The 24832-nt window shown below is 31.5% G+C and overlaps 3 protein-coding genes across 4 annotated transcripts; 1 reads left to right on the plus strand and 2 right to left on the minus strand.

The window, feature by feature from the left end:
- Window positions 1–8835: 8835 nt before the first annotated feature.
- Window positions 8836–14454, minus strand: LOC103842221 (carotenoid 9,10(9',10')-cleavage dioxygenase 1). Its single transcript, XM_009118843.3, has 14 exons — window positions 13451–14454; window positions 13303–13373; window positions 13188–13202; window positions 12033–12144; window positions 11474–11573; window positions 11343–11405; window positions 10804–10914; window positions 10544–10728; window positions 10193–10331; window positions 9988–10105; window positions 9805–9906; window positions 9465–9713; window positions 9252–9363; window positions 8836–9177 (listed from the first exon to the last, which is right to left on the minus strand). The coding sequence occupies exons 1-14, from the start codon at window positions 13865–13867 to the stop codon at window positions 9148–9150; spliced, it is 1824 nt and encodes a 607-aa protein (XP_009117091.1). The 5' UTR covers window positions 13868–14454; the 3' UTR covers window positions 8836–9147.
- Window positions 14455–18312: 3858 nt separating this feature from the next.
- Window positions 18313–19426, plus strand: LOC103842223. Its single transcript, XM_009118845.3, has 5 exons — window positions 18313–18520; window positions 18598–18693; window positions 18773–18898; window positions 18991–19030; window positions 19129–19426. Exons 1-5 carry the CDS (start codon window positions 18389–18391, stop codon window positions 19200–19202), a joined length of 468 nt encoding a protein of 155 aa, XP_009117093.1. The 5' UTR covers window positions 18313–18388; the 3' UTR covers window positions 19203–19426.
- Window positions 19427–20011: 585 nt separating this feature from the next.
- Window positions 20012–24832, minus strand: LOC103842224 (probable aminotransferase TAT3). 2 transcript variants are annotated; one of them, XM_009118846.3, is made up of 7 exons: window positions 23237–24832; window positions 22794–23136; window positions 22489–22707; window positions 21501–21560; window positions 20656–20811; window positions 20445–20538; window positions 20012–20338 (listed from the first exon to the last, which is right to left on the minus strand). In XM_009118846.3, exons 1-7 carry the CDS (start codon window positions 23515–23517, stop codon window positions 20157–20159), a joined length of 1335 nt encoding a protein of 444 aa, XP_009117094.1. In that variant the 5' UTR covers window positions 23518–24832; the 3' UTR covers window positions 20012–20156. The 2 variants fall into 2 exon arrangements, with proteins under 2 accessions (XP_009117094.1, XP_009117095.1); XM_009118847.3 differs by lacking the exon at window positions 21501–21560.

Here is a 24832-nt window from a genome sequence, read left to right on the forward strand (position 1 = left end):
TTAAAATTATAAATTTTATAAATTTTATTTTCGTAAGTATAAATATTTGTGTTAAAAAAATAAAATCTAATACACTGGTAAGATGGGTTAACATTAGCAAATTATATAATGCATGTATAAAAATTAACATGTATTTCTTTAAAGCTTATAATATAAAATATTTGTAACTACTTTAATCATAATATATTTTCATTTTAAATATTATATATATTTATATATTATATTTTAAAAATTCTAATAAATCTGTGTAAAAATATTTTAACAATAACTTAATGTATTTTAAGTTATCGTTTATAAAATAAAAAATAAATAAACTATATCATATTTTATCTACTTTATAGTCATGATCATGTTTTTTTTTTTTTGATCAAAGTCATGATCATGTTAAAATATAATTATTATACCTAAATAAATATGATAAAAATATATTCAATTGATAAATTTATAAATTTTATTTTCATAATATAAATGATTTATTTTAAAAATATAATATGGTGATGGAATGGCTTAAAATTAGCAAACTATATAATACATGTCTAAAAATTAACATATCATAGACTTTTGTATATCAATAATATATTATCTAAAATGAATAAGCATAAAAAATATTAGTAAAAAAATACATCTTTGAAACACGAGTCAGAATTTAGTATAAATATTTATTTTAAAAATAAAATATGATGATAGAACGGGTTAAAATTAGAAAACCATATAATACATGTCTAAAAATTAACATATCTTAGACTTTTGTATATAAAATAATATATTATCTAAAATGAATAAGCATAAAAAATATTAGTAAAAAAAAATACAGCTTTGAAACACGGGTCAGAATTTAGTATAAATTAAATACAAAATAATTTTCAAATATGTTTTCTCATGAATATATTAATTTGTTTAATAACTAAATGAAAATACAATAAGATAAATATATAATAAGAAGTGAAAATACATACGGTTTTAAACAATTGATTAATTATAAAATTATTGTATTTGAAATAGTTATATAAACATTTAAGTATATGATTAACATTACAAATATATACCACTAATGTTTAAAAATAATAATTTATGTATAGAAAAGTGAAAACAAATATTCGTGCGGTTGCGCGGGTCAAAATCTAGTTATGTATTATGTTGTTAACACCAATATACATCATTCTGGTAGCCAAAAAAGTGTTGGATTTGGAATCAGCCAACTTTTATTTTCCACATGTTTTGGTTGTATAACATTGCATTTGTATATGCTTGATCTGTGTATTTATTTTTATTTTTATTTTTGGTATATGTGTTATGATCCATTTTAACTTTTTAAGAGTTTAATTAACATAAATCTTATCAGATGTTGTTGAATTCCAAACCTGACACACATTTTAGCTATCAGAATGATAGTTGCGGTGTTAGCAACATAACACATAATAGTTCAAGGATGTTGTCATGTGAATCAAATAGTTCTTGTAGTTTTCGATACATTTCTTTTGTTTAGATTTGTATGTTGTGTTGATTGTTTGTGTAGATAACAATAAAAAAATTTCTTTTGAAATAAACAAATTTTCATATTCACTGATTGAAATAGACTTTCTGAAGAATATGTAAACCAAAATGGGAACTCGTGTTTATGCGAACGACATAAAACGGTTGACTCCGAGCACCAAAACTGTCCACCCATGTATTTTGAGTTCAGAGCACATGTGTCATCACAAAAGCGTCATATTTATCTTTGTTTCATAGAAACTCTTCAAGATAATTTGCAAATGCAGGTCATTCTTTAAGTTTACAAACCATCTTTACCAATTCAAAGATATCTGTCACAAATGTTACAGTTATCTGTCGGAAGGTTATCATGCATTCCATACCACATATAACAAATTCGAATTTCGAGTGCAAGGGTGTGAAGCAACTCCTTGTATTCCAAGCCCCCATCAAACCCTCTAACTTTGTAGCTTATTATACCACTCTTCAGAACAACACAAACTATTGGGAATACGGAATCAAAGGAGGCGTGTTTCACCTCTGCATATGGAGAGCTAGAAGCTCTTGGGCTATAGAAAGTATATTACAATATTCAATATATCAGCATTTTAGAACATAATGCAAAGATCTGATTTCAATGATTCAAGAACTAATACATGTCCAAGCTTTTTAATGAATGAAAGGAGTACGCTACTCTAAAAGAAAGATTTCAAAATTTTGAGATTGTTTACCATTATCAAGCAAAACAGGACGGTGTATTCATTAACTAAGACTGCACATATTTTTTACAGAGATTTGTTTTTCGTTGATTGTTTAGTTCCGATCTGGCTTGAGCAATAAAATAGATTTTTGATGTGAGAAAATCACTTAATTCAACGAGAAATAAATTTCAATTATAGTTGTTGTGTTGGTTTACATCATATGGTTTATAATATCATGTTCATCTCCTATGCAGAAAACTTGACATATATTCTTGGATGGCTTAAAGCAAAAAGGATATATAGTTATATACGCGAAATTTTCGTTAATACTCTCACATCGTTTATGAAGTTACTAAACCATATCATTAAACCATTATTAAACCATCTAAATAAATTTGATGCTGATAGATGCAATCCATGTTCGAAAACTCCGGTAAGACACCTGATTGAGCGCTGGCTAGACGCTCGACGTGTTTAAATCTGATGCTTAATAACTAATCTATTTATTTGGGACATAAATAAGACGAAATCACTCAACAATTTGATTATTTACAGTTGATGGCCGCCATGAAAATGGTTTGCACAGTCGCAAACTCTAAAAAAATATTGGGGAAGATGATGAGAAAATTACCATTATGCCACTCAGTAAATGAAAAAAATGAAAAAAAAAGCAAAATACGTTAGGGACAGGTCGAACAAAAGATCTCCAGAGTAAGGGGCGACTAGTTTTTCCGTTACCACCTGCAAACGCAGCTTTTGCGGTTGGTAACAGTTGTTGGCGGTTTGCAACAATCATTCAAATCGCTCTAAACCGATTCAAACCGCTCCGAATCTCATAAATTCAAAAGCTGGCTTCAGCTAGCGTTTGTGGTTGCGGGAGGGTAAATGTTTTTCTTTTTTTTTAAATAAAATATATAGAAAATTAAAAATAATTAATAAAAAATTTAAAATTGAAATTATGAAAATATTAAAATATATCTATTATATTTTAATTAATATTATAAAATTTTATAATAAAAACATTTTCAATAAATTTTCAAAAATTATAATTATAATTTTCTAAATATAAATTTTATATTTATTATAATTTTATGATTTTTGATATTTTTATAATTATATTAAATATAAATATATTTTTTTGACTGTTACCGCATTTGGTAGTTAACCAATCATAAGTCACCTGCAAATACACCAATTTTTAACCGTAGTAACATTCGTACAAATCTCTTAAAACCGCTAAAAACCACAATTGCCCGCATTCACAAACTCCCGTAACCGCAACCGCTGTGTTTGAACCAATCAGGCCCTAAAACCAGCATTTCTTCCCACTTGACCGTAGGATTTTAATGATATACATCACACACACGAAAACATATCACACTGGTGGTCTGGATTTTTTGCTTTTTTTACTTGGTAACATAAAACTGATATGTTGGTTCCCAGAAAAAAATAACAGGACCCTAGTGAAGTTTTTATTAATCATATATTATTTTACCACAAATCAAAATAATATTTATCGACAGCCCTAATTATAATTATAATCGCAATTGTTTTTTGTTGATAATTTGTTCTAGCGTTTAGAAAATCATTTAAGAATCTATATTGTGTATTGTTAATAGAAAACTTCTTAAATAATGTAAAAACATTTAATTCAGTAGAGTAATATAGATGTTGTCACTGTAAAATCAGTAATGTTTTGCATATTATTTTTTAGCATATAATAAACATTTCAATATAACTAATAGATTATGATGAATATATGATACAAACGCCAGTTATAAACATGAAATAATAAGATCACCATTAATATTTTAAACTATGTTATGTAAATATAATAATATGTAATTTGTATTATGTTGAGACATCAAAAATACATAACACTTGGAAATGAGAAACAAATAAAAATTGAACATGAAAAAAATTTACTACCCGTACGGGCACGCGGATCAAAAGCTAGTAATTACATTAATTGTCTTTTCATATTTCACTTAGTTTAACAATTTCATTAGTTATATTATCTTAACAATACATAACATCATTAATTATATTACTATAATAATAATAGTGCAGATTTTATTGATTAGTCAATCAATATTAAATTTGTGCTAATTATAAAATCAAAAATATAAAATAAATAGGTTTTGCATATGATTAAACATTCGGTTTGCTTTATTTTACTAATTTTTTATTTATTTTAGTTTCAATCGGTGGAAAATTACGTAGCTAAAAACACAATTCAAAAGCATGTTGTTTGTGAATAAAATAATAATTTAAATCAAAATAATAAAAAGGTATTACATTTATTGTCACTTAATTTTTCACTTTATATAATTGTTTTACTAAATAAAAAAACTCTTTCTCTTTCACTTAATTTAACCAAACATATTGAAAGAGTTATTTTTATTAATTTATAAAATCAGTTAGGCATGAACATTGACTATCCACTTAGGTACGGATTGTTTTTTTCGGGTATCGTTTTTTTCTGTTTTGAAATTCTTCGCTTGAATATTATAAATTTATGTGTGGATTTAGAGTTGGATCATTCTGTGTATGGATGAATTCGGTTCAATGTATAAGAATCTAAAAATATCTAAATAACATATGTATCTAAAACGGGTTTGGATATTTGTATAAAAAATAACCATACTATCCGATTTGGTCCATGTCTTTTGAATACAATTAGTTATTTTACGATTCATCTAAAATATATAACACTAATTATGAAAAATAAATATCAATGTATACAAATGTAAAATGCGCGGGTCAGTTCCTAGTAAACATTATGGGCAAAAAATACCACTGTTTATAAACACGTTGGTGATTGAATATTTTTTATGGTATATAAATATCCGGTGATTAAATATTTTTTTTTTTTGAACTGAGTAATTAAATATCTTCTTGTCTCCATTTTGGACGTACCAATACAAGTATACAACTGGCAGTGAGAAAACAAAAACATGTCGACGAAAAAAACAAAAAACAATAGATAGCAGTTGAAAGCAACTTGCTGTACAATCTACCATTTGTAGACAGAGAAACAACGTCTATCACAACAACATTATCATCTGGTCAAGTGGTGATTGCAATGATGAGTTACAGAGAAGTGAAGAATATGTTCATGGCAAGATAGGAAGCTATTTTTTAACTTCTTGTCAAGTTGGATAATCTAATCATTAGGCTCCTAAAGCTTCTTTGCTCTATCTTGTTTTCTTTTTTTTTTACCAAGATAGAGTAGACTCTAGATTTAATTTTTTGTAAATCTCAAACATCATTAATATGATATTAGCAGTCTTAGCAAGCAAAAAAAACACTTGAAAGCAACTGGCATCAGCGCGTCACTACTAAGGATTTTCCTTATCTCTTTTCTAGACATATCAATCAATACAACATCAACAAGTAGCAACTTGCAGAAAAATAAATTAAACTTAAAATAATTGATTGGAATATCTCATATTTAAAATGAGGTCACCAACTAGTGGTAGCAAACTTTCAGTAACTTGTGGGAAACTCAAAGAGAAAGTCGAAAAGTTATGTATACAAACAATGGGGAAAATGGTTGTATACACTCCATCAATTTGCGTTGTGCTTTTTTAAACTCAAACAAAACATACGTGCGAAATCGTTCATAAATCTTTTTAAAAAAATTCGACCCAAATTTTATTATGTAACATAAAATCTTACTTTGACTAACTTATCATTAGTCAACCGTTAAACTATGTTTAGTCGAATAAGAAAAAAGTGCTGATTTCAATCTGTACAATTTTGGGTAAGTGCGATTTCATATCCAAACTGAACAATAATTTGAATTTCATACCCACTTTAATATTAACATAAAAACTACTTAAACTAATGTTTGGTTAGTCAACCGACACCATTTTAACTAAACTAATTAAAACACTAACTATGACTCGACCCACGCCTAGAAACTGAGCATTAAACCACTGCACTGAGACAAATTTTGTAAAATCTACATATATACTAAATTATATAGGTATCAAAACGAGTAAATAAATCACTAGCTTCTTCTCCCTCTGGCTATCTCTCTCTCAGTTGCCAATTTCAGAAGTTTCAGTCTTTATGAAGTTTTATTTTGATAGTAATGAACATTTTAAAATCACATGAGAAGGTAATGTTGGGAGCCAAAAAGAGTAGCTCCGGCTATAACACGTAGACAAGAGAAGGGATTAGTTTCTTCGTCTAAAAATGAATTAGCATGAACTGAGGGATTATCAAACACAAGAAATCGAATCCATTTGATCAGGGATCGATCCGCCACGAACGTGAGTAAACCTAGTATCGAGAAGAAGTAAAACAATGGTGTAACATGAAAGAGAGCGAACAAGACAAAGATATAAGTTAGTATATATGTAAATATGACAACAGTTACTGACCTGATGGTAAAGTGTTCGTTTAATTCACTTGTCTAGCGTGGGTTTGACCCTCCAAGTGACGGAATTTTATTATTTTTGCTAAAACAACGTCGTTTTAACTCTTCCTCGATATGTCATCTCTGCCTAGACACTGACTCGCTAAAAAATAACGGTCATAGTAGTTTTTTATGAAATTCAAACTATCGTTCAGTTCGGGTATGAAATTCAAATTATTGTTCAGTTTGGGTATGAAATCACACTTACTCTTTGTTCAGGTCTAAAAAGGCATGACCAAAATTGTACAGGTTGAAATCGGCACTTTTCCTTTATCCGATTAAGCATGGTTTAACGGTTGACTAACGATAAGTTAGTCAACATAGAATTTCATGTTACGAAGTCAAGTTTGTGGTGTAGCTTGATGTATTGTACATGCAGGTGTAGAGACATGCTAGGCAGGGAGTGGCGAACAACTTAACCCGGTTTCTTGCAAGGTTCGGTGGTGGTGGTAGTGGGTGCTTTGCTCGGTTTCAAGCGTTGTGTGGGGTCGTGTATAAGCCCAGCTTTAATGGCGATTGCAAGGCTGTGTGGTAAGTATCTGGAATCGTCCATATTGGTCGTCGAGCGCTTCATAGACATAGACAGTGACGGTTATAAGCTCGTGGAGTTTATCAAAGGTTGAAAACGGCAACCGATTCCAAAAAGGTTTGAAAAACGGATTAGCGGAATGTGCCGGGTTTAGTGGGCGGGCGAAACTAGTTTTGTAATAGTTTGACTTTGAAAATTTTGTTCAAAGCAAGTTTGTAACCGGTTCTGAATTCTCAATTGTTCGGGTTGAATATATATTTATTAATTCAAAAAAAAAAAAAGCTATACGAGGCATCAAGGCTGAATATACGTATATCGTACCGTATACTAAAGCTATCGTATTTGTCTATTTGTCTATATTGATCTGCTTCCCTGTATATCAGCACATATCTAGTGTCCGAATGGAAGAGCGAGACAAGTGCAGATCTCCTGCACATGCAGTTCTCCCGCACTGCATTCACCATTCACCATTTTCTGTTTGCAAAAGCAGTTCAAGCGGGAGATCGGCATGCAATTCAATATTTTTTGTCTTTTTGTGGAAAAAGCAGGAGATCTGCATGCAGATCTCATCCACCAATATTTGGTGATATTGATCTGCTTTTTTTTTTTTGGTTAATAAATAACTTTGTTACAACACATAACTTTAAAAATATATTTATCTAGTTTTATGAATACAATATTTTTATTTTATTTTATTTACAACTTTAACAATACAAAATTATTATTCTTTACTTATTATTTTTTGTCATAAAATTTTTAATTTTTATAAATAAAAATAATAATAGAAGTATAAGTATCTTAAAAAACATTTACAGGTATTTCGACCGATCCTATAACATCTAAGATATTTGTTTAGATATCTAACTGTTATTTTTATTGTTTTAATATCTGATCTATAGTTTTGAAATGATTTTGTCATTCATAAGTTATACTAAATTATTTGATCTGGTTCTCTTCTGCATGATCCGCTTGATCTGCACTTGTCCCGCTTGATCTGCACTTGTCCTGCTTGATCTGCTTGATCTGCATGATCTGCTTGATCTGTCCTGCTTGAACTGCTTTTACCATTCGAAGCCCATCCGAATGGAAGAGCGGGACAAGTGCAGATCTCCTGCACATGCAGTTCTCCCGCACTACATTTACCATTCACCATTTTCTGTTTACAAAAGCAGTTCAAGCGGGAGATCTGCATGCAGTTCAATATTTTTTTGTCTTTTTGTGGAAAAAGCAGGAGATCTGCATGCAGATCTCACCCCCAACATTTGGTGATGTTGATCTGCTTTTTTTTTGTTTGGTCAATAAATAACTTTGTTACAACACATAACTTAAAATTTTTATTTATCTAGTTTTATGAATACAATATTTGTATTTTATTTTATTTACAACTTTGACAATACAAAATTATCATTTTCTACTTATTATTTTTTGTCATCTAATTTTTAATTTTTATAAATAAGAAAATAAAAGAAGTATAAGTATCTTATAAAACATTTACAGGCATTTCGGCTGATCCTATAACATCTAAGATATTTGTTTAGATATCTAAGTGTCATTTTTATTGTTTTAATATATGATTTATAGTTTTAAACTGATTTTATCATTCATAAATTATAATAAATTATTTGATTTGGTTCTCTCCTGCATGATCTGCTTGATCTGCACTTGTTCTGCTTGATCTGCACTTGTCCTGCTTGATCTGCTTGATCTGTCCTGCTTGAACTGCTTTTACCATTAGAAATCACCAGAGATAATAAGACACATTACATATTTACATTCTTACAGCAGGTGATTACAGATACAAGGAAAGTCTAGGGACATGGTTTTCGTCTAGGAGCTGAGGTTGGTTATGAAGTAAATTGTCAAAGCACTATCCAAAATTCTACCAAACGTTACATAACTTGCCTAATTGCGTAACTTGGAATAACTTAATCAATAAAATGACAAACACTACTGTTCAGAAGAAATGGTAGGTGAGCTTTATAGCTTCGTCATCTCTGGAATATATGCACCAGTTTTGCTTATATTAGAGTTTGTTCCTGGAGTTGTCTCTGTGGAGACAATGGTACAGTTAGGTATGCATCGTTTATAAATAGGAGAGTATATGGATGTAGTTTAGAAGTACCTCTGTAACAAACAGGGCGTGAAAGCCATATGGGACCCTATGTGGCAGTTCCACTATTGCGACTGGCTCAGCTGACATTGTTCTTGCGTCTATCACATTCACACATGATTTTCTGTCCATTTTCAGTCATCATCATATTATTTTACCATCAAGACGCAAAAAGAAACAAATACTAATTGTTAAGGAAGTAGTAGGGAGAGCCATAAGTAATACCCTGTGTTTTCGTCATGAACAAAGAATATCAAGTAACCGTCGTCTTCCTCCGCTGACTCGCGCGGGACATATATAGCGTCCGAACAATATATTCCTTGTCCCAGCTTATATATTCCTTTGATATTTCCTCCTACCTGCAGTATCCTGTTGCCTGTCTCAGCTTCCGCATGCAGATCAAGCTTGATAATTCCTGTAACCTTTGAAATGCCGTCCAGAAATGTTCCATAACCATATACATATCTATTTTTCCTAAATGCACCCAAGAAAAAAAAAAAAGAGAAATGATGAGGTTTCCTTGCATATATTAGTCAACATTTGAGTAAAAGGGTGAGATTCTTACTTTCCAGTGTAGCACTCGTTGATTCTTGGGAAATAATTTGAAGATGCGGATAGTTTCTTCTGAGAAGCTGAGCCCGTTTTCATGTTGAATCTCATTTCGTACCTGCACAAGCAAATAGTTGAGGAGCGTATCTTGTTTACGAGGGAGCAGAAGAGATGTATGTAACAGGTCAGTGATTCTTACAGTTCGTTGCTAAAACTTTCAAGTATTTCTTCCACGTTCCCGCTGACCATGTCAAGATTTGGATTTTCAAGTCGACAAGTGATGAGGACGACTTCATCCTCTTCTTCCCAAGCATTGGCTGGAGATATAGGGAGCGTATTACAGAAGTTTATTTGGTACATAGAATATAAAATTATGATTTAAACAGATATATCAATACACTCACCGTTGTGGAATATAAAGCAGTTAGGAAGCTCAAACCATCTAATCATGAGGTCATCCTTGGCATAGCGTGGAAGAACACCAAAACGAGCATTTTTTGTGGGATCAAATGAATATATCATTTTATTCTCTTTAACCATTTCCTTCATAAAAAATACATTTACTTGAAATCATTTGCAAAGACACAAGAATGAATGTATAGGGGAGTCAGACACTTTATGACTTTCTCATAGGAAGTATAAAAATAAGCATCCCATGTTTGCTTTATAATTTGTCATATCTTGCACACAATTTCAACAAACTATATGGGAAACAAAATTCTCTTGTAGGTGTAACCTTTAAAATTGATGAGTACCTCTGGCCTAAAGTGCATAGGAAGATCCATGAAGATTGCGTAAGTCTCGGTAATAGCAAAATCATGCATCATGACTGGCTTTGAGATAGTAATTGGGACTGGGTCATGCATAATGCCATCTTTCGAGATCACTCTGTATGTGAGGTAAGGTGGCATAGGCGAACACCCAAATGTAAACATTTCACCTGTAAAGAGATAGGGCACATCATGGGTCAACAGAAATACTATATCATGTTTCTCAGGAAAAATTGAAGACTTACCCGTAACAGGGTCAACTTTGGGGTGGGCAGTGAAGGAGTGGGTCAATCTCTTGTCATAATCTGTCATGCCAAGAGTTTGAAGGTCTCCATCTTCCAAAACCTTGATAACGTCTACAAAATGGAAAGAGAATATAATGGCTTCAACTTTTACTACAAGAAAATATGGTTAGTCCTAACTAGATTATGTCTCGATTTTCTAATGCCAATTATTAAGGACGACTATTATGTGTTTTGTCAAGGGAGTTTCCGTGTTAGCTGGAGATGTCTCTTTTGGGTGGACTAGCCGGCGAGCACATGATTAGTGTCCTATTCATTGGGAAAATTATTGAAACTTATCCATAATTATCCAAAAACTTAAACCGAATTGAATCCAAGTTGGAGTCATTTTTTTTTTCTTGGATATTAGCTAATTCTTAATCTTGTTATCCAAACCAAACAGAAAGCCAAAATAACAAAACTAAAACAGAGCCGATTTTCATAAAGATACATGAAAACCGAGAAAACCAACCCGAACTCCCAGAACTAAGAAGAGGGCTTACACGGCTTATCCGTCTCCTGCAATGCTAGAAGCTTTCCATGGTGATATATGAGCGATGTATTAGCTGGTACGTCGAAAAATAGTGTGAATATACTTAGCTGGGGATAGAGTAGCAGGGATGAAGTAACCAACCAGTTCCATTTCCGTAAGAGTCGTCCAATACTTTCAATTTAATTCTCAGTTGTTGCATAATGACCATAACCAATCCGAAAAACCCCTTAAGGTCCCCAATCTGAAAACGAAAAAGAGCACAAATGATTTTCGCCACAAGTTCCCATGCAGTTGCAGTAGACAACGCGCAAGCACTAGACGGTGGTAGAACGTTTTCAATTTTATGTCAATTATTCAGACGCTTAAAGATGTTTAGGTGGATATTATGCAAGGCACTTATATTATTTAAATTAATTATTAAGTATTTATGTATCAAAATCTATATATTTGAGTTTTAAAAAAAAATCTATATATTTGATTTATTTGCGAAATAGTTCTAAATTTATATGTGTATGGTCTTTTATATTTTAAACATATGTGGTATTATATGAAATCATTTATATATGCTTTTTTTTTTTTGACAGCAAAAAATTTACAGACTCATATTGACTCTGTAACCATTTATATATGCTAAACCATATTTTTCACACGAATTGTATTATTAAGTATATTTTATTTTCACATTTCTAAAAATAATGACCTTCATCAATTTGGCATCTCCGAAAAACTCTTCCTGCTGGAGACGTGATGTCTTAACGAATCGAGAAACGTAAGTTGCTTTCCCATCTTTGATGCGTACCCCATGTATCATTCTGCGAAGTTATAGAAAAATGAAGTAATTGACAAAAAAATAACAGAAGATTCATGCATGTGAGAGCAAGGGCGTCAGATACTTTGGGACCATCACTAAACAGTGGCCGAGCTAGGATATTATTATGTGGGTCAGATCCATGTGAGTTTTTGAAAATAATTTTTTTTGCATATATTTCCTATAGAAGAAACATATGATGAATTTTGTTTATTGACCCTTGTAAATACTTGTATAATTAGTTTGACCCCTGTAAATTTCTTTTCCCTCCGCTACTGTCACTAAATTTGAGTATTTTATTATAAATCCGAAGAAACAAATTAAAATTAATAAAACAAATTAAAACCAGATTAGAACTTGTAGATATCTGTATAATTTTTTTTATTTCTATATCCAAAATATCTCAAGCGGATCTCAATTAAATAGAGATTGAATTGGGCGCTTGGATAAATTAATAAAAAAATTTTACCAAAAATATCAATTATATTTATATATAAAATAACCAAATATCTATAAATACAATTTATAAATTTACTAAAAATATTAGAAAAACAAAATTACTCATATTTTTCAAGCTTTCCGAAATATCTGAATTTATCTTAATATTTTTATCTAAAATATCTAAAACAATTCAAATGATCCGATACTTTATCCAGATCATTAGAATTACCCTAAATTTTACTCAAATATCCAAAAAACCTTACTGAATGCTATACATAACCCTCACAAAAACAGAGAGAGAGAAGTTGGCTTCTATAATCCAACCAGTTGTAGTTTTAATTTACTTTTTGCATTTATAGAAAAAATGGTTATGGTAACACAAATAATATATCTAAAAAACACTCTTCCTAAAAACTATCATTTTTATCTTTGAAAACAAACTTATATTCAGAATCCTTAAAAAAAAGAGAGAGATTGGATCCCTCTGACATGAGACACGGAACTGGCTCCCAAGCCCTCCCTCTGAGCCGTTCCCGTGTGAGAGAGTAGAGATAGGTGAAAAATGAATGAGAAACATAAGCGGTGAGGGGATCAAACATAACCTACCCATCTCCATCAAACCTGAAAAGAACATAGGGAAGAATGTATATTTATATGTTGGAAGCGACAATACCATGATGATATTTTAATTTAGAAAAAAACATGGAAGAAGAGAACGTGCCAGTGATATCCAGCGAGAGGATCAAACTTGGGATTTGGACCAACTCTAAGAAATATACCATTCAAGCATTCCTGATAATTAACAAAAAACACTATCAGAAACAGTGAACCCATGGAAATAAATGATCAGAGTGGTGGAGCTCTCTCACGGGAAGAAAGCCATGGACGTGGAGGTCCTTGACCGGAGGTGTTTCGTCTCGGAGGGGAGCAAAGTTGCCTGAGAGGTAGTGCAGAGGGAGAGAAGCATCGTGCATGAGCTTGACAACGAGTGCCTCAAGAAGATCGATAAGCTTAGAGGAAAAACACTTGGAGGGTTTAGGATTGACAGAGAGTATGCTATCATCACTGAGCTTTTCCCCCATGAATGTTTGATCAGAAACTGAACTGAGAAGCGAAAGTCTCCAGCGCGAAGAAGGAGAGAAACGCTGCAGAGCCCACGGACGGTGGTTGCTAAGCTGATTCTGAGGATAAGAGTTGTTCTGATAAGGTTTAGTGCCAATAATGGAAGCGTCTGTGGAGGTTAACGGCGGCGTAAGAGAGGGCATGCTGAAGATGGTGCTTCTCATAAGTTTAACTGTTTCAGAAATTGACAAATTTTAAATTAGGTGATCATGATCAACGCCGCTTGGCGTTAGTTTATATAGGATAACAATTCATTTATTGAAAATGTGCGATTTATACTTTTCATATTTTTTATGAAATGTCAATGATAATAAATATCCTTCTTTGTGACAAAAAATAAAATAAAATAGAAGTGCTTCTATTTTTCTATAGAGATAACTACTAAAATAATGTGTAAAATGTTGAAATTAATAAAAAGGCTCAAAGAGCTATGAATCCAAAAAGTGTGAAAAATTATTTAAAACATAGTATTTTTTACAATAAAAATCACATTGATAATAAAATAACTAAATAATAATATTATAATAACATGATAATAAAAGTAAAATAAATTTCTTGTGACTGATATTTATAACTTTTATGGTTGCCGTTTGCTATTAGTCAGTCGAGTGACGTTTTGTGGCTCACGTCAATATTAATGAAAGATTTGTTTGTCCTCCAATATCTGTTTGACCAAGTCACACATAAAGTCTTAACACTATTAAATATAAATATATAAATCTATCCTTATTGTTTGTAGCACATTTAAATATAGGGGAATTGGGGTGTATGGCAACAAAAAAAAAAGATAATTGACAGAGTAGCTATTTTACCTAACGAACAGATACACGACGTCATATATATAATAATACAGTATTACCCTTTTAATTAACCGGCTGCACCTGCTACAAAAATTAATTTAAAAAAAAAATTAACTGCACAAAGGTAAATCGTGTCTTCATCCGAATCACAGCTTCTTCTTCTCACTTTCTTCAGCAATTTCTCGAAGTCGAAAGGCCTCCGATCTGCTCCAACGCCTCGCCTCTGCATGCAATCCAATTTTTATCTCGGTCGTCCTCTCTTTTAATCGTGTTCGCCGTTACTCGTTAGGGTTCGGCGGTTGGGTTTTGCGTTACGGTTTTGGCGGCGGGTAGTAACACAACCGACCTCTCCAACTTCACCAACTTGATTCTTCTGAGCTTTTTGACAGTCCTGTAAGTTCTCACTGTTCTTCCGTCGATTCTGGTTACTAAAACATCTTCTTTGCTTATCTGATTTTATTTTGGGATCCTCTCTGATGTTCTGCTTGAATTGGGGTTTCGTCTCTGCGGTGCATAGTTCATGGTGTAGAAATATCTATTATTTTATGGAATAGCATCTGCAATACATAGATGTTTCATCGTATGCCTGTATTAGTATATCTCGTTGATATATGTCATGTCAAGTGGAATAGTATAAGGTTCACATTATTCCATTTTACATGGAATCATACTTTTACATCATATGTCTTTCCATTCGTTAGCCATTCTTATTCGATTTGACTCATAATTCATTTCTATATTTAATATTACAGTGTGAACCGTCCTCACTCTTCGCCTCTCTTATTTTTCATTCTTCAGGTTTGGTATGGAAAAATTAGACCTTCCAAGTAGATTGTTTGAGATAGACTTTGATGTCAAGTGGATTTAGTTTCCTGAAGATTTGGGTTGCCTATGGTGGATTAGGGTTTATATTTTCCTAATTTGGGTTTAGTGTTTAATGTCAAGTGTTTAATTACCAGCCCCATTAGCTTTGTATTTCATGTTGCTCATAAGGAATGTAAATACATGTTTCCAGTATTATGGCAGGTGGATTTAATTTTATGAAGATTTGGGTTGCCTATGGATTGGGTATATATTTTCTTAACTTGGATTTAGTGTTTAGTACCTACGTTGCACGGAAGCTTCATCGGACGTACGCTTCCCGCTTCGGAACCGGAATCAGAATCGGAACCTTGTGGAAGCTTACGGAATCTCGCTTCCAAAACGCTTCTAAAATATTCTCTTTAAAAACACGTTGGAAGCTTACGATTCCATTTTGGAATCACGCTTCCATTCTTTAAAAAAAACACAATGTCTTATATCAATAAAAATATAAAATTTTAATTTTAATTTATATAAAATCCAAATTTTAATAGTATTGAATAGATTGAATAGACATATAAAACAATTAAAATTAATACTATAAATTATCTTTATGCATTGAGATATTTATTAAAGATAAATCATATATTCAAATATATTATGTCAATTAATTATAAAGTAATAAAAATAATTAATATAATAATTTAATTTATGTGTATTTTAAAGTTTTAATACGAAATCATATAATTATTATAAATATAAATGATTTATTTTAAATTTAAATCATATAATTTTTAGTTCTAGATTTTTTAAAAAGATTCTTATATATGTATATATATATATACATACGTTTCCAATACGTACCCGCTTCCTAATTTTTTAAAAAATCTCGCTTCTGCGCTTCCATACGCTTCCGCTTCCACGTACCCGCTCCCGTTTCCATGTAACATAGGTGTTTACTGCTAAGTGTTCTATTACCATCCCTATTAGCTTTGTATTTCATGTTGCTCAATCTTGGTTCTAGTATGCACATAGTATCATTTTAAATAGTACATTGTATATAGTCTAGAAGTGTTCTCGTAATGGACGGTGCAAATATGTATGTAACTCTATAACACACATTTATAATCATTAACCTACATCATTAAAATGTGTATATCGTTTACAAATCAGAGGTTAGGGTTTAGTATTCCCAGTTAGGGTTTAGTATTTCCTAAACAACTTTTGTAATATGGAATAGAATATATCGGCTATTCTGTATAGAATGGCTTTATTCGTTTTTATACTATACAGATGGAATGGAAAATACTGTTTTTCAGTTTAGTTTATGTTGGTTTCAGGTTCAGGTTGGGTAAGAAGTACACACTTTGATGTCATCATAGAAATTCAAAAATATTACCATTAAAATTATTTACTGTCAAAAATGTAAACTGTAAAAACATTTCCCTTCCGTTCTTGTTAATTTTTTTTGTGTTTCAGTATGTGGTTCTCATCACAACACACAACGCAAGACGTAACGTACTATCACTTGTAAGTTGTAAATGGTTACCTGTTAAGGTAAGAGTTAAAACCGGATAGTTTGTGTATGAAATGTCTGACACTAAATAATGTCAAAATCAAAGTTATTTATTTAATTTAATCTTTATTTATGGCTAGTACGCAAATTAGCCCTTAAATATACCATCATTATAAATTTATAACTGTAGGTAAGAATATAAGTTGATCATTATTATATGTAAATACACAATTTTATCATCACATTTTTTTTTGTCACAAAGACACAATTTTATCATCACTAACAGCATAATTATCATCATTTACTAACCAATCAAAAGTCTAACCAAACAAAACAAATACAATAAATCTATCATCAAAACCGTTGACCGAGATTCGTAATGGGTGAAGAGGTTCCAGCTTTGATAAACTTTGGTAAGGAAGCTAGAAGATTCGTTTTCTTTCTGTTTTCATTTGGTCCTTTTCAATATAAAAATGTTTTACAAGTTATATTTTGTAGATTAACACCAAATCTAGTCGCAGATTTCTCGGAGCCAAAACTAAGGATATTTGCCGATTACTCCCAAAAGTGAGCATATCACTTGGTAGAAATTTCCTGCAAGCAACAACGAATTTATCACCTTATCCAAACAAAACGATTTAGAATTGATTTTTGTTTTTTTCCCTCCAACACATTTTTTAATACTACTTTTCAAAACCATTTTTCGATACATACTTTTCAATATGTTTACTACTTCCAAACGTATTATATTCTAGTATTGTCCTGAACTTCATTTTTAATAATAAAGTTATTAACACAATGTCAATATGAATACTCAAATAAATTAATAATGTCAATTTATTGTGTAATAGACTTAACAGTTTTAGTTGATCAAAAAAAAAAAGACTTAACAGTTTTCTTTTTTGATCAAAAAGACTTAATAGACTTAACAGTAATAGACTTAATAGATAATGTTAAGTCTTAATAGACTTAACAGTAATAGACTTTACACAAAAATGTAAATTCTTAACACAATAATGTAATAGACTTAACAGTAATAGACTTAACACAATAGACTTAACAGTTTTTTGATCAAATATTAACACAATAATGTCAATTTATTGTGTAATAGACTCAATAGACTTAACAGTAATATACTTAATTGACCGAGAGTTTACAAGGACGCATAACATAACGAGTTTATTAACGAACATTTTAGACGATATGTCTAATGTTAGCGGGTAACAAAATTGTTATGTAATAATAAAAGATACCAACTATATTTTATTTTATTTTGAACTACTAATCATATTTTGGTTTATTCAATTTTGATTGCACAATAATATTTTGTTCGGATTCGATTTTAGTTCATATAGTTTGGCTTTGGTTGTTAGAAAAATTGATTTGGTTTTTGCTTGATAAATTATCTTCGGTTCGGTTTTCACTCATACACACGCCATGCTGTTCTCAAAGCTTACACAAGAACTTCGTGCCGTTTATATAAGTCGCCTACTTATTCCACTGAAAGAAGCGGGAAAATTAGATAAAACCCTAAGAGAGAGAGAGAGGAACGCGAAAGAGGGAAGGAGATGAGTCATCATCCTCATCACCACCACCAAGCCGTCGATAATCTTATCAATGTTTTCGCGAGAGCCTCTCGTGATCTCGATGCTGTCCATTTCAAGCTCGACAAGGAGTTCCAGCAGATTTACCCAGACAACGTAAGCAATTTCGATCCTGCTACTTTGGATTCAACCTCGATCTATCTTATCATTCAGTTTATGAATTTAATACGTAGGCGAATCCAATGAAGCTGATTCAGAGAATCAAGAAGCTGCAGGAAGATGTGACTTTCCTCAAAGACCAATGCCTTGAGCTTTTGTCTGCTAAACAGGTTCTTCCTTGTGAAACTGCTTGAGGCTTCTCTGCACTATTTGATTTTTATTATTCATTATTTCTTTTGTTATAAACAGGATTTGATTGACAAGGCGCAGACAACACTTGTGGGTAACTACAACCTTATTCAGAAAATAAATGCGTCCTTGGGAGAATCAGCAAATGGCGATGCTGATGATGATGCATTGGCTGATTTTAATCAGGTTGGTGCTCGTTTTTCTTCTTGATATGCACATGAGCTTCCTTAAGAACACTTTTTCCACCATAAATCCTTTTGCTTTTTCATTTTCAACAGATAATTGAGGAGTGGACAATGCAAGTTAGATCAAGAACAGGTAACCAGAACAAAGCCAGATGTCGTGGCAACGTTGAGTTATGTTTTGCAGTGGTTTTAAGTATTATTTTCCTAAATGATGCTTATTGTTTCTGGTAGTGGGAGAGACAGAGGAGCCAGATAAAGAAGACATCAATAAGTTGCTTTTCTCAGCTATTGTTCATAACAATTGAGGATGTTCATGGTTCATGGTTATGTTCAGATTATGTAAACTGTGTTTTGGATTGTGTACCTAAGATCACTAGATCATTTTACAATCTAACGTGGCATGGACTATCCCCTTGTGCTTTAAATTTTGGTATTCATTTTGGTCGTTTCGTTTAGGTAGAGATACACTGTGGCTTAAATGTCTGGTAAAGCTTGCAAAACATCAATTGCTATTGGTATTTTACCTTTATACATGGTTTCATCTTTGGATGTTCCCGCAAAATAAGGCACTAATCTCTTAGAAGCACACATTGTAAGACGCAAGCCCAAGAGCGTCATTTGGGTAGCCTCCTTACCTTAATACATGCTTACCAATCAATATTCATCTTCTTCAGCAATTGTTTGCTTCTCTCTCTATCTTAAACAACGCCATCAAGACTGAGGATATTGTTGATATCATCAATTTTTCTCATCGTCAGTATTAATGTAACGATTCTCCAGAATGAACATGTCAGCCTGCAATCTGAACTTTGCATTGGAGGATTCTGCCATGTCAGAGTAAGCTTGCTCTGTGAATGTCTCACCAACCCTGTTTCCTCTTATAACTTGATCAAGCATAAGTTCAGTAAGTCCATGATCAATGTCCATTCTATACAAGGAGGACCAATACTGCTACAGAGGTAATCATTCATCTTTCTCTTCCCCGGCATGAACCATCAGGAGAATTTTACACATTTAAAAATGCTTCAAAAGTTGAAAGTGTATATTACGTAACATGTTTAAGAAAAGTGCATCCATGTGTTAACAATTCTTTAATCTTTGAGTTGTTCTAACATTTAGTCAATAATTCAACTTTTTATTGATGACTTAAAATATTACTGTTTTTGAGTAACGACTTAAATATTACAAAAGTTCAAATACTTAGATTTATTCGTCCCTTGTTAGTTGTTACAAAACGAAAACCCTGGAGACTTTAGGGATTAAGAAAAACAAATTTCCATTTCCTGATCATTGTAAATTTGCAATAGACCCATTGAATTGGGTAGCTTCCTTATTGCATGGCGATCATAGAAGGTTTTTATTCTGTCAAATATCTCATCTAGCACTGACGCGTCGGTTCCAATCGATATTCTCACCCAATTATCAGCCCCTAGAGCCACTCCTACAAAACATTTTTTTAAAAAAATTATAAATAAACAACACAAAATTTATCATCATATATTTGGAGGCCAGGGATTTACATAAAACTTAATTAAATCGATAAGCACCTGGAATCAAGAGGACGCTCTCCTCACTAACTAGCTTCATGCAAAACTCAAAGTCATTTTTGATATTAACCAACATTGACGTATCAAGTTTTACCTGTGGAATAAATAGTTCAAATCAGTCAGTTTTATTTTGATCCTGAACATTAAAGTAAAATCTAAGAAATGAAAAATACCCATAAGTAAAATCCTGAGCATAAAAGTAAAATCTTACCCATAAGTAAGAACAAGATTCAGGTTTCTTGGGACAAAAGAGACAAGGGATATCCTTGAGCCTCTCACACGAAAACTCTACCGAGTGTCTCATTGCTTTAATCTTCTTGTCGAAGAACTCTTTAGGTGTTTTCTCTAATATATCAGGAAGTGCCTCCTATCAAATTTCACAAAGACAAACTCAATTATTTAGAAAGATTAACATAAATATATAGTAAGAATCTCTTTATGTTATACTTTTACATTATACAATTACCCCATATCTATTAGTTTGAAAAATGAACTAATAGAAACATTTAGTTTAACAATAACTAAACCTGATGTCATCAGCAAAATAACTTCTTAAATAATAGTAAATTTTTTTAAATAATAGTATAGATAAAAGTATATTTTCTTAGTCATGGTCTTACAGAAAATAATATATAAAACCATAGTACATATATGAATAGTATAATGGCTTTATATTACGTAAAAGTGAACAACTGATATATTAGTAAATGTTTTCGTTTGTAAGAACATGTTTACAATACTAATATTAGAAACATGAGGGAACAAAATGAGAGGGTCCACAATGTAATAGTTCTTTCCATTTGTTAGTTAATGTTTTCAATATTTAAAACTATACATTATATAATATTGTAATAAATATTAGTGATACCAATGACAATCTTGTAATATGTTAGTAAAAAATGATTTAAATATGGGTTGAGAAAGGAAACATGTAAGGCTGGTAGGTCAGCATGATATAAGTGTAAATAAGATATCAAAGTAATTTTTCTCTTTAAAGTCGATTCACTTTTAATTCATAAGGGATTTACATAGGATAGCCAACGTGAGAGCACAAACCTGGAGAATAAGTGAAGGTTGTGGAGTTAAGTCTAAACAATCCTCTATTGCTTGAATAACCTGTTGTGAACAAATTGCCAAAAACTTTAATTTGACTCTCGTACTAATTATTTAACTAGAGCTTGACCCGCGCACCCGCGCAGGTGTTAGTTTTTTTGATAAATGAATATTTATTTGTATAAGTGATAATATATATTTTAAAATTTACCCGTTTAATTTTTTTTTAATATGACATTTATAAACACAATAATTTTATAGTTTATATTGAGTAATTTTATTTTATCATGTAAACCCTTAATTATATCATCCATTTATTTAGAATACGACCTGTAAAATCACACAAATGTACTTTTATTTTTTATAGATCAAAATTTTATGATTATATATAATAAAATTATTGTATAAACTGTTTTTATGGATCAAAATTTTATGATTATGTATAATGAAATTGTTGTATACTATTTATTACGTATATGTGGAATTAGTAAAATAATTACCGTATAATGTATGTAATTACGAAATGTATATATGGAATTAATTATTTTCAAATACACATATGTATAATAAAAAGGAAAAGACAAAAAATATTAAAAGTTAGGTTTATTAATTATTGTTGCCATGATTTTTTAGTTAGAATTTGATTTTGGAAATACATTAATTGAAGAGAAAAGACAAAAATCCTAAAAGATAGGTTAATTAATAACTTCAGTGGCATGCCATTGTAAATATAGTGAAAAACTAAGGGATAATCTAATTTTGTACTCCTATTTTAATAGATTAGATGTGCATGACTAATATAATTAAATAGGTTTTTTTTTTTGTCGGCAATTAAATAGGGTTTAGATTTATAAAAACTTCTTCCTAATTAGGGATATTAGAAGACTATTCAAGCAGATACTTTTGTTTGTTAGTAGAAGTGTTTGACCACACGGCTCATATCAACTCTAATATATTAAAAAGTATTGAGGTAAAAAAGTTTTTAACTAACCCCTGTTGATTTCAAAATGCTATTAGGATCATTCATGGCTATCCAACCAATTCTCCAACCCGGGACGACCCATCCCTTGGATATGGATCCGAGCGTGATCACTGGAGCTATCGATGCAAAGATCCCCATGGGAATAAAAGGCCTATCTCCATATACAACATGTTTGTATACTTCATCAGATATCACCACTATACCAAGTTTCCTAGCAATCTCGGCAACCTGAAGGTTGGTCCATGCAAATATGGTTATTAGATTATAACGTTTTTACAAAGTCGATGCTTGTTAATAATGTGAAAATTACATACCTTATTGAGATGATCGTAGCTGTAGACATTTCCACAAGGATTGTTGGGATTGATAAGTACCATTGCAACGGTATTCTCATCAGCAGCAGCCTCGAGGCCGTCTAGGTCTATCTCCCAATCTTTTTGGGGAAGGAGATCGTACTTGCGAACCTCAAGGCAACTATAGAGAGCACGAGCATCGTAGTGAGGGTAACCCGGCCTTGGAAGCAGAATGTTGGCGACTGAATTTCCGGCTAGTGAATCTATTACAATCTCTATTGCCTGGTTGCAACCACCTGTGATATACACATCCTCCTCCTTCAGCTTCGCTGGAAGCTCTCCGTTTAGATAATCCGCTACCGCCCTGAGAGAACCGGTTAAAGTTAATTAATGAACTATTGATTTAAAAGTTATTTTGAAAGATTTTGTTGTGACAATAAATAAATTTTAAATTGAACTCAAACCTTCTAGCTTTTAAAATTCCAGGGCTCGGTGCATAAGAGTTAGCCATGCCCGAGCGTGCCGCTGCAGCCACGGCTTCCTCTGCTACGGGGCAAGTCAGAAAGCTGGGAGAGGCGGAGGGATCGCCAGGACTTGGGGCCAAGATGGGTTTCCCGCTGTTCAAGTTGTAGTTTCTGAACATCTTAAAAACAAGCTTTCTCAACGCTACCGCAGCCGCATCACTAGTTGCTGTGTTTCCTTTAAACTGCCAAACATTGCCGTTTGCGTTGCCGTTGTTCGCCATCTTCTCTCGTTTTGATTTTAGATGCTTCTTGTAGTTGTGGGTACATGCTTTTTTTATTGCCAGTCTCGTACCCTTTTTATAGGACCACAAGCAGACTGAACTGCTACGAATTTTCAGCACTATTTTAGCATTCGGAATTTTGACCGATTTAGTATTAGTATGTTTGCCATGACTATTATTTGAAAGACTTTACGTCTCTATCTCCTTCAAAATTTTGTTTGTCGCAACAAAACCATTGTTCTAAAACAAGCTAGGCGTCGGCGGCAGATAAACCTCTAGCTAATAGCCGCGCGGACGTGTAAATGGAATTTAGATGGATATATATAAATAAAAATAATAATACATATACATTAGTTTTCGAAAACTGAACAGAGAATATATTTCAAATATAATTTTTATGTGTAAAATATAGTAACATAAATATTTTTTTTTGCAAAACGTGTTTAAATATATATAATGATGATAAACATTTATAAAGTGAAATTATTTTTCAAATTATTAAACCAATAGCTATAATCATATAAATACATAAATAAATAAAAATTAATAAACATTAGTAAACTATATAATAATGGTAATATTTAGTTTAAAAAAAATATTAATGCTTAAATCCATCTAGGTATTTGCTAGATCGCATAATATTCACCTAAACGTTATTATGCGCTTAAACTATATAAGTCCGTATAAAACACTTTGTAATATGTAAACGGTACGGTTAACTATTGTACATCGCATACACACAACCTACACGGGTTCATAGACCATATTTTTAAATACTGAATAAAACTCTATAAAGTTTAATCAAGAATAATAATTAATTTATATAGTTTTTATTTTGAATTTTTCTTTTAAGTATATTTTTATTTAAAATAAAATATTTAATTTCACATTTTTATTTATTAATTAAATTTTAGAGTTTTAACTTTTATATTGTTTATTAGATTATTTGATTTTTATAATATATCTCTAATGAATCAAAGATACGTACAAATTGGAAGGACTCCTTCACCACTGGTTCAAGCAGGACCACCCTAGAAGATTCTTTCTATCTATGTTTATAAAGGTCTTACTTGTTTTCAGCTTTATTTTGGCTTACAAATTTCTGTTCATTTCCACTTATTAGTTACTAGTATTTCCTCCCGTATTACTATTACGTACGGGCCTTTATATTTATGTATATATATTGTATGTTCATTTTGAACATATTATATATACATTTAAATTTATAATTAAAATAAATATTATTTTGAGGATTATTGTTGGCAAACTTTAAAAGAAACTAAAATTTTGATGTTCATATCTTACAATAGTGTAT

Source organism: Brassica rapa, chromosome A09, assembly GCF_000309985.2.
Source record: "Brassica rapa cultivar Chiifu-401-42 chromosome A09, CAAS_Brap_v3.01, whole genome shotgun sequence".
Taxonomy (NCBI): domain Eukaryota; kingdom Viridiplantae; phylum Streptophyta; class Magnoliopsida; order Brassicales; family Brassicaceae; genus Brassica; species Brassica rapa.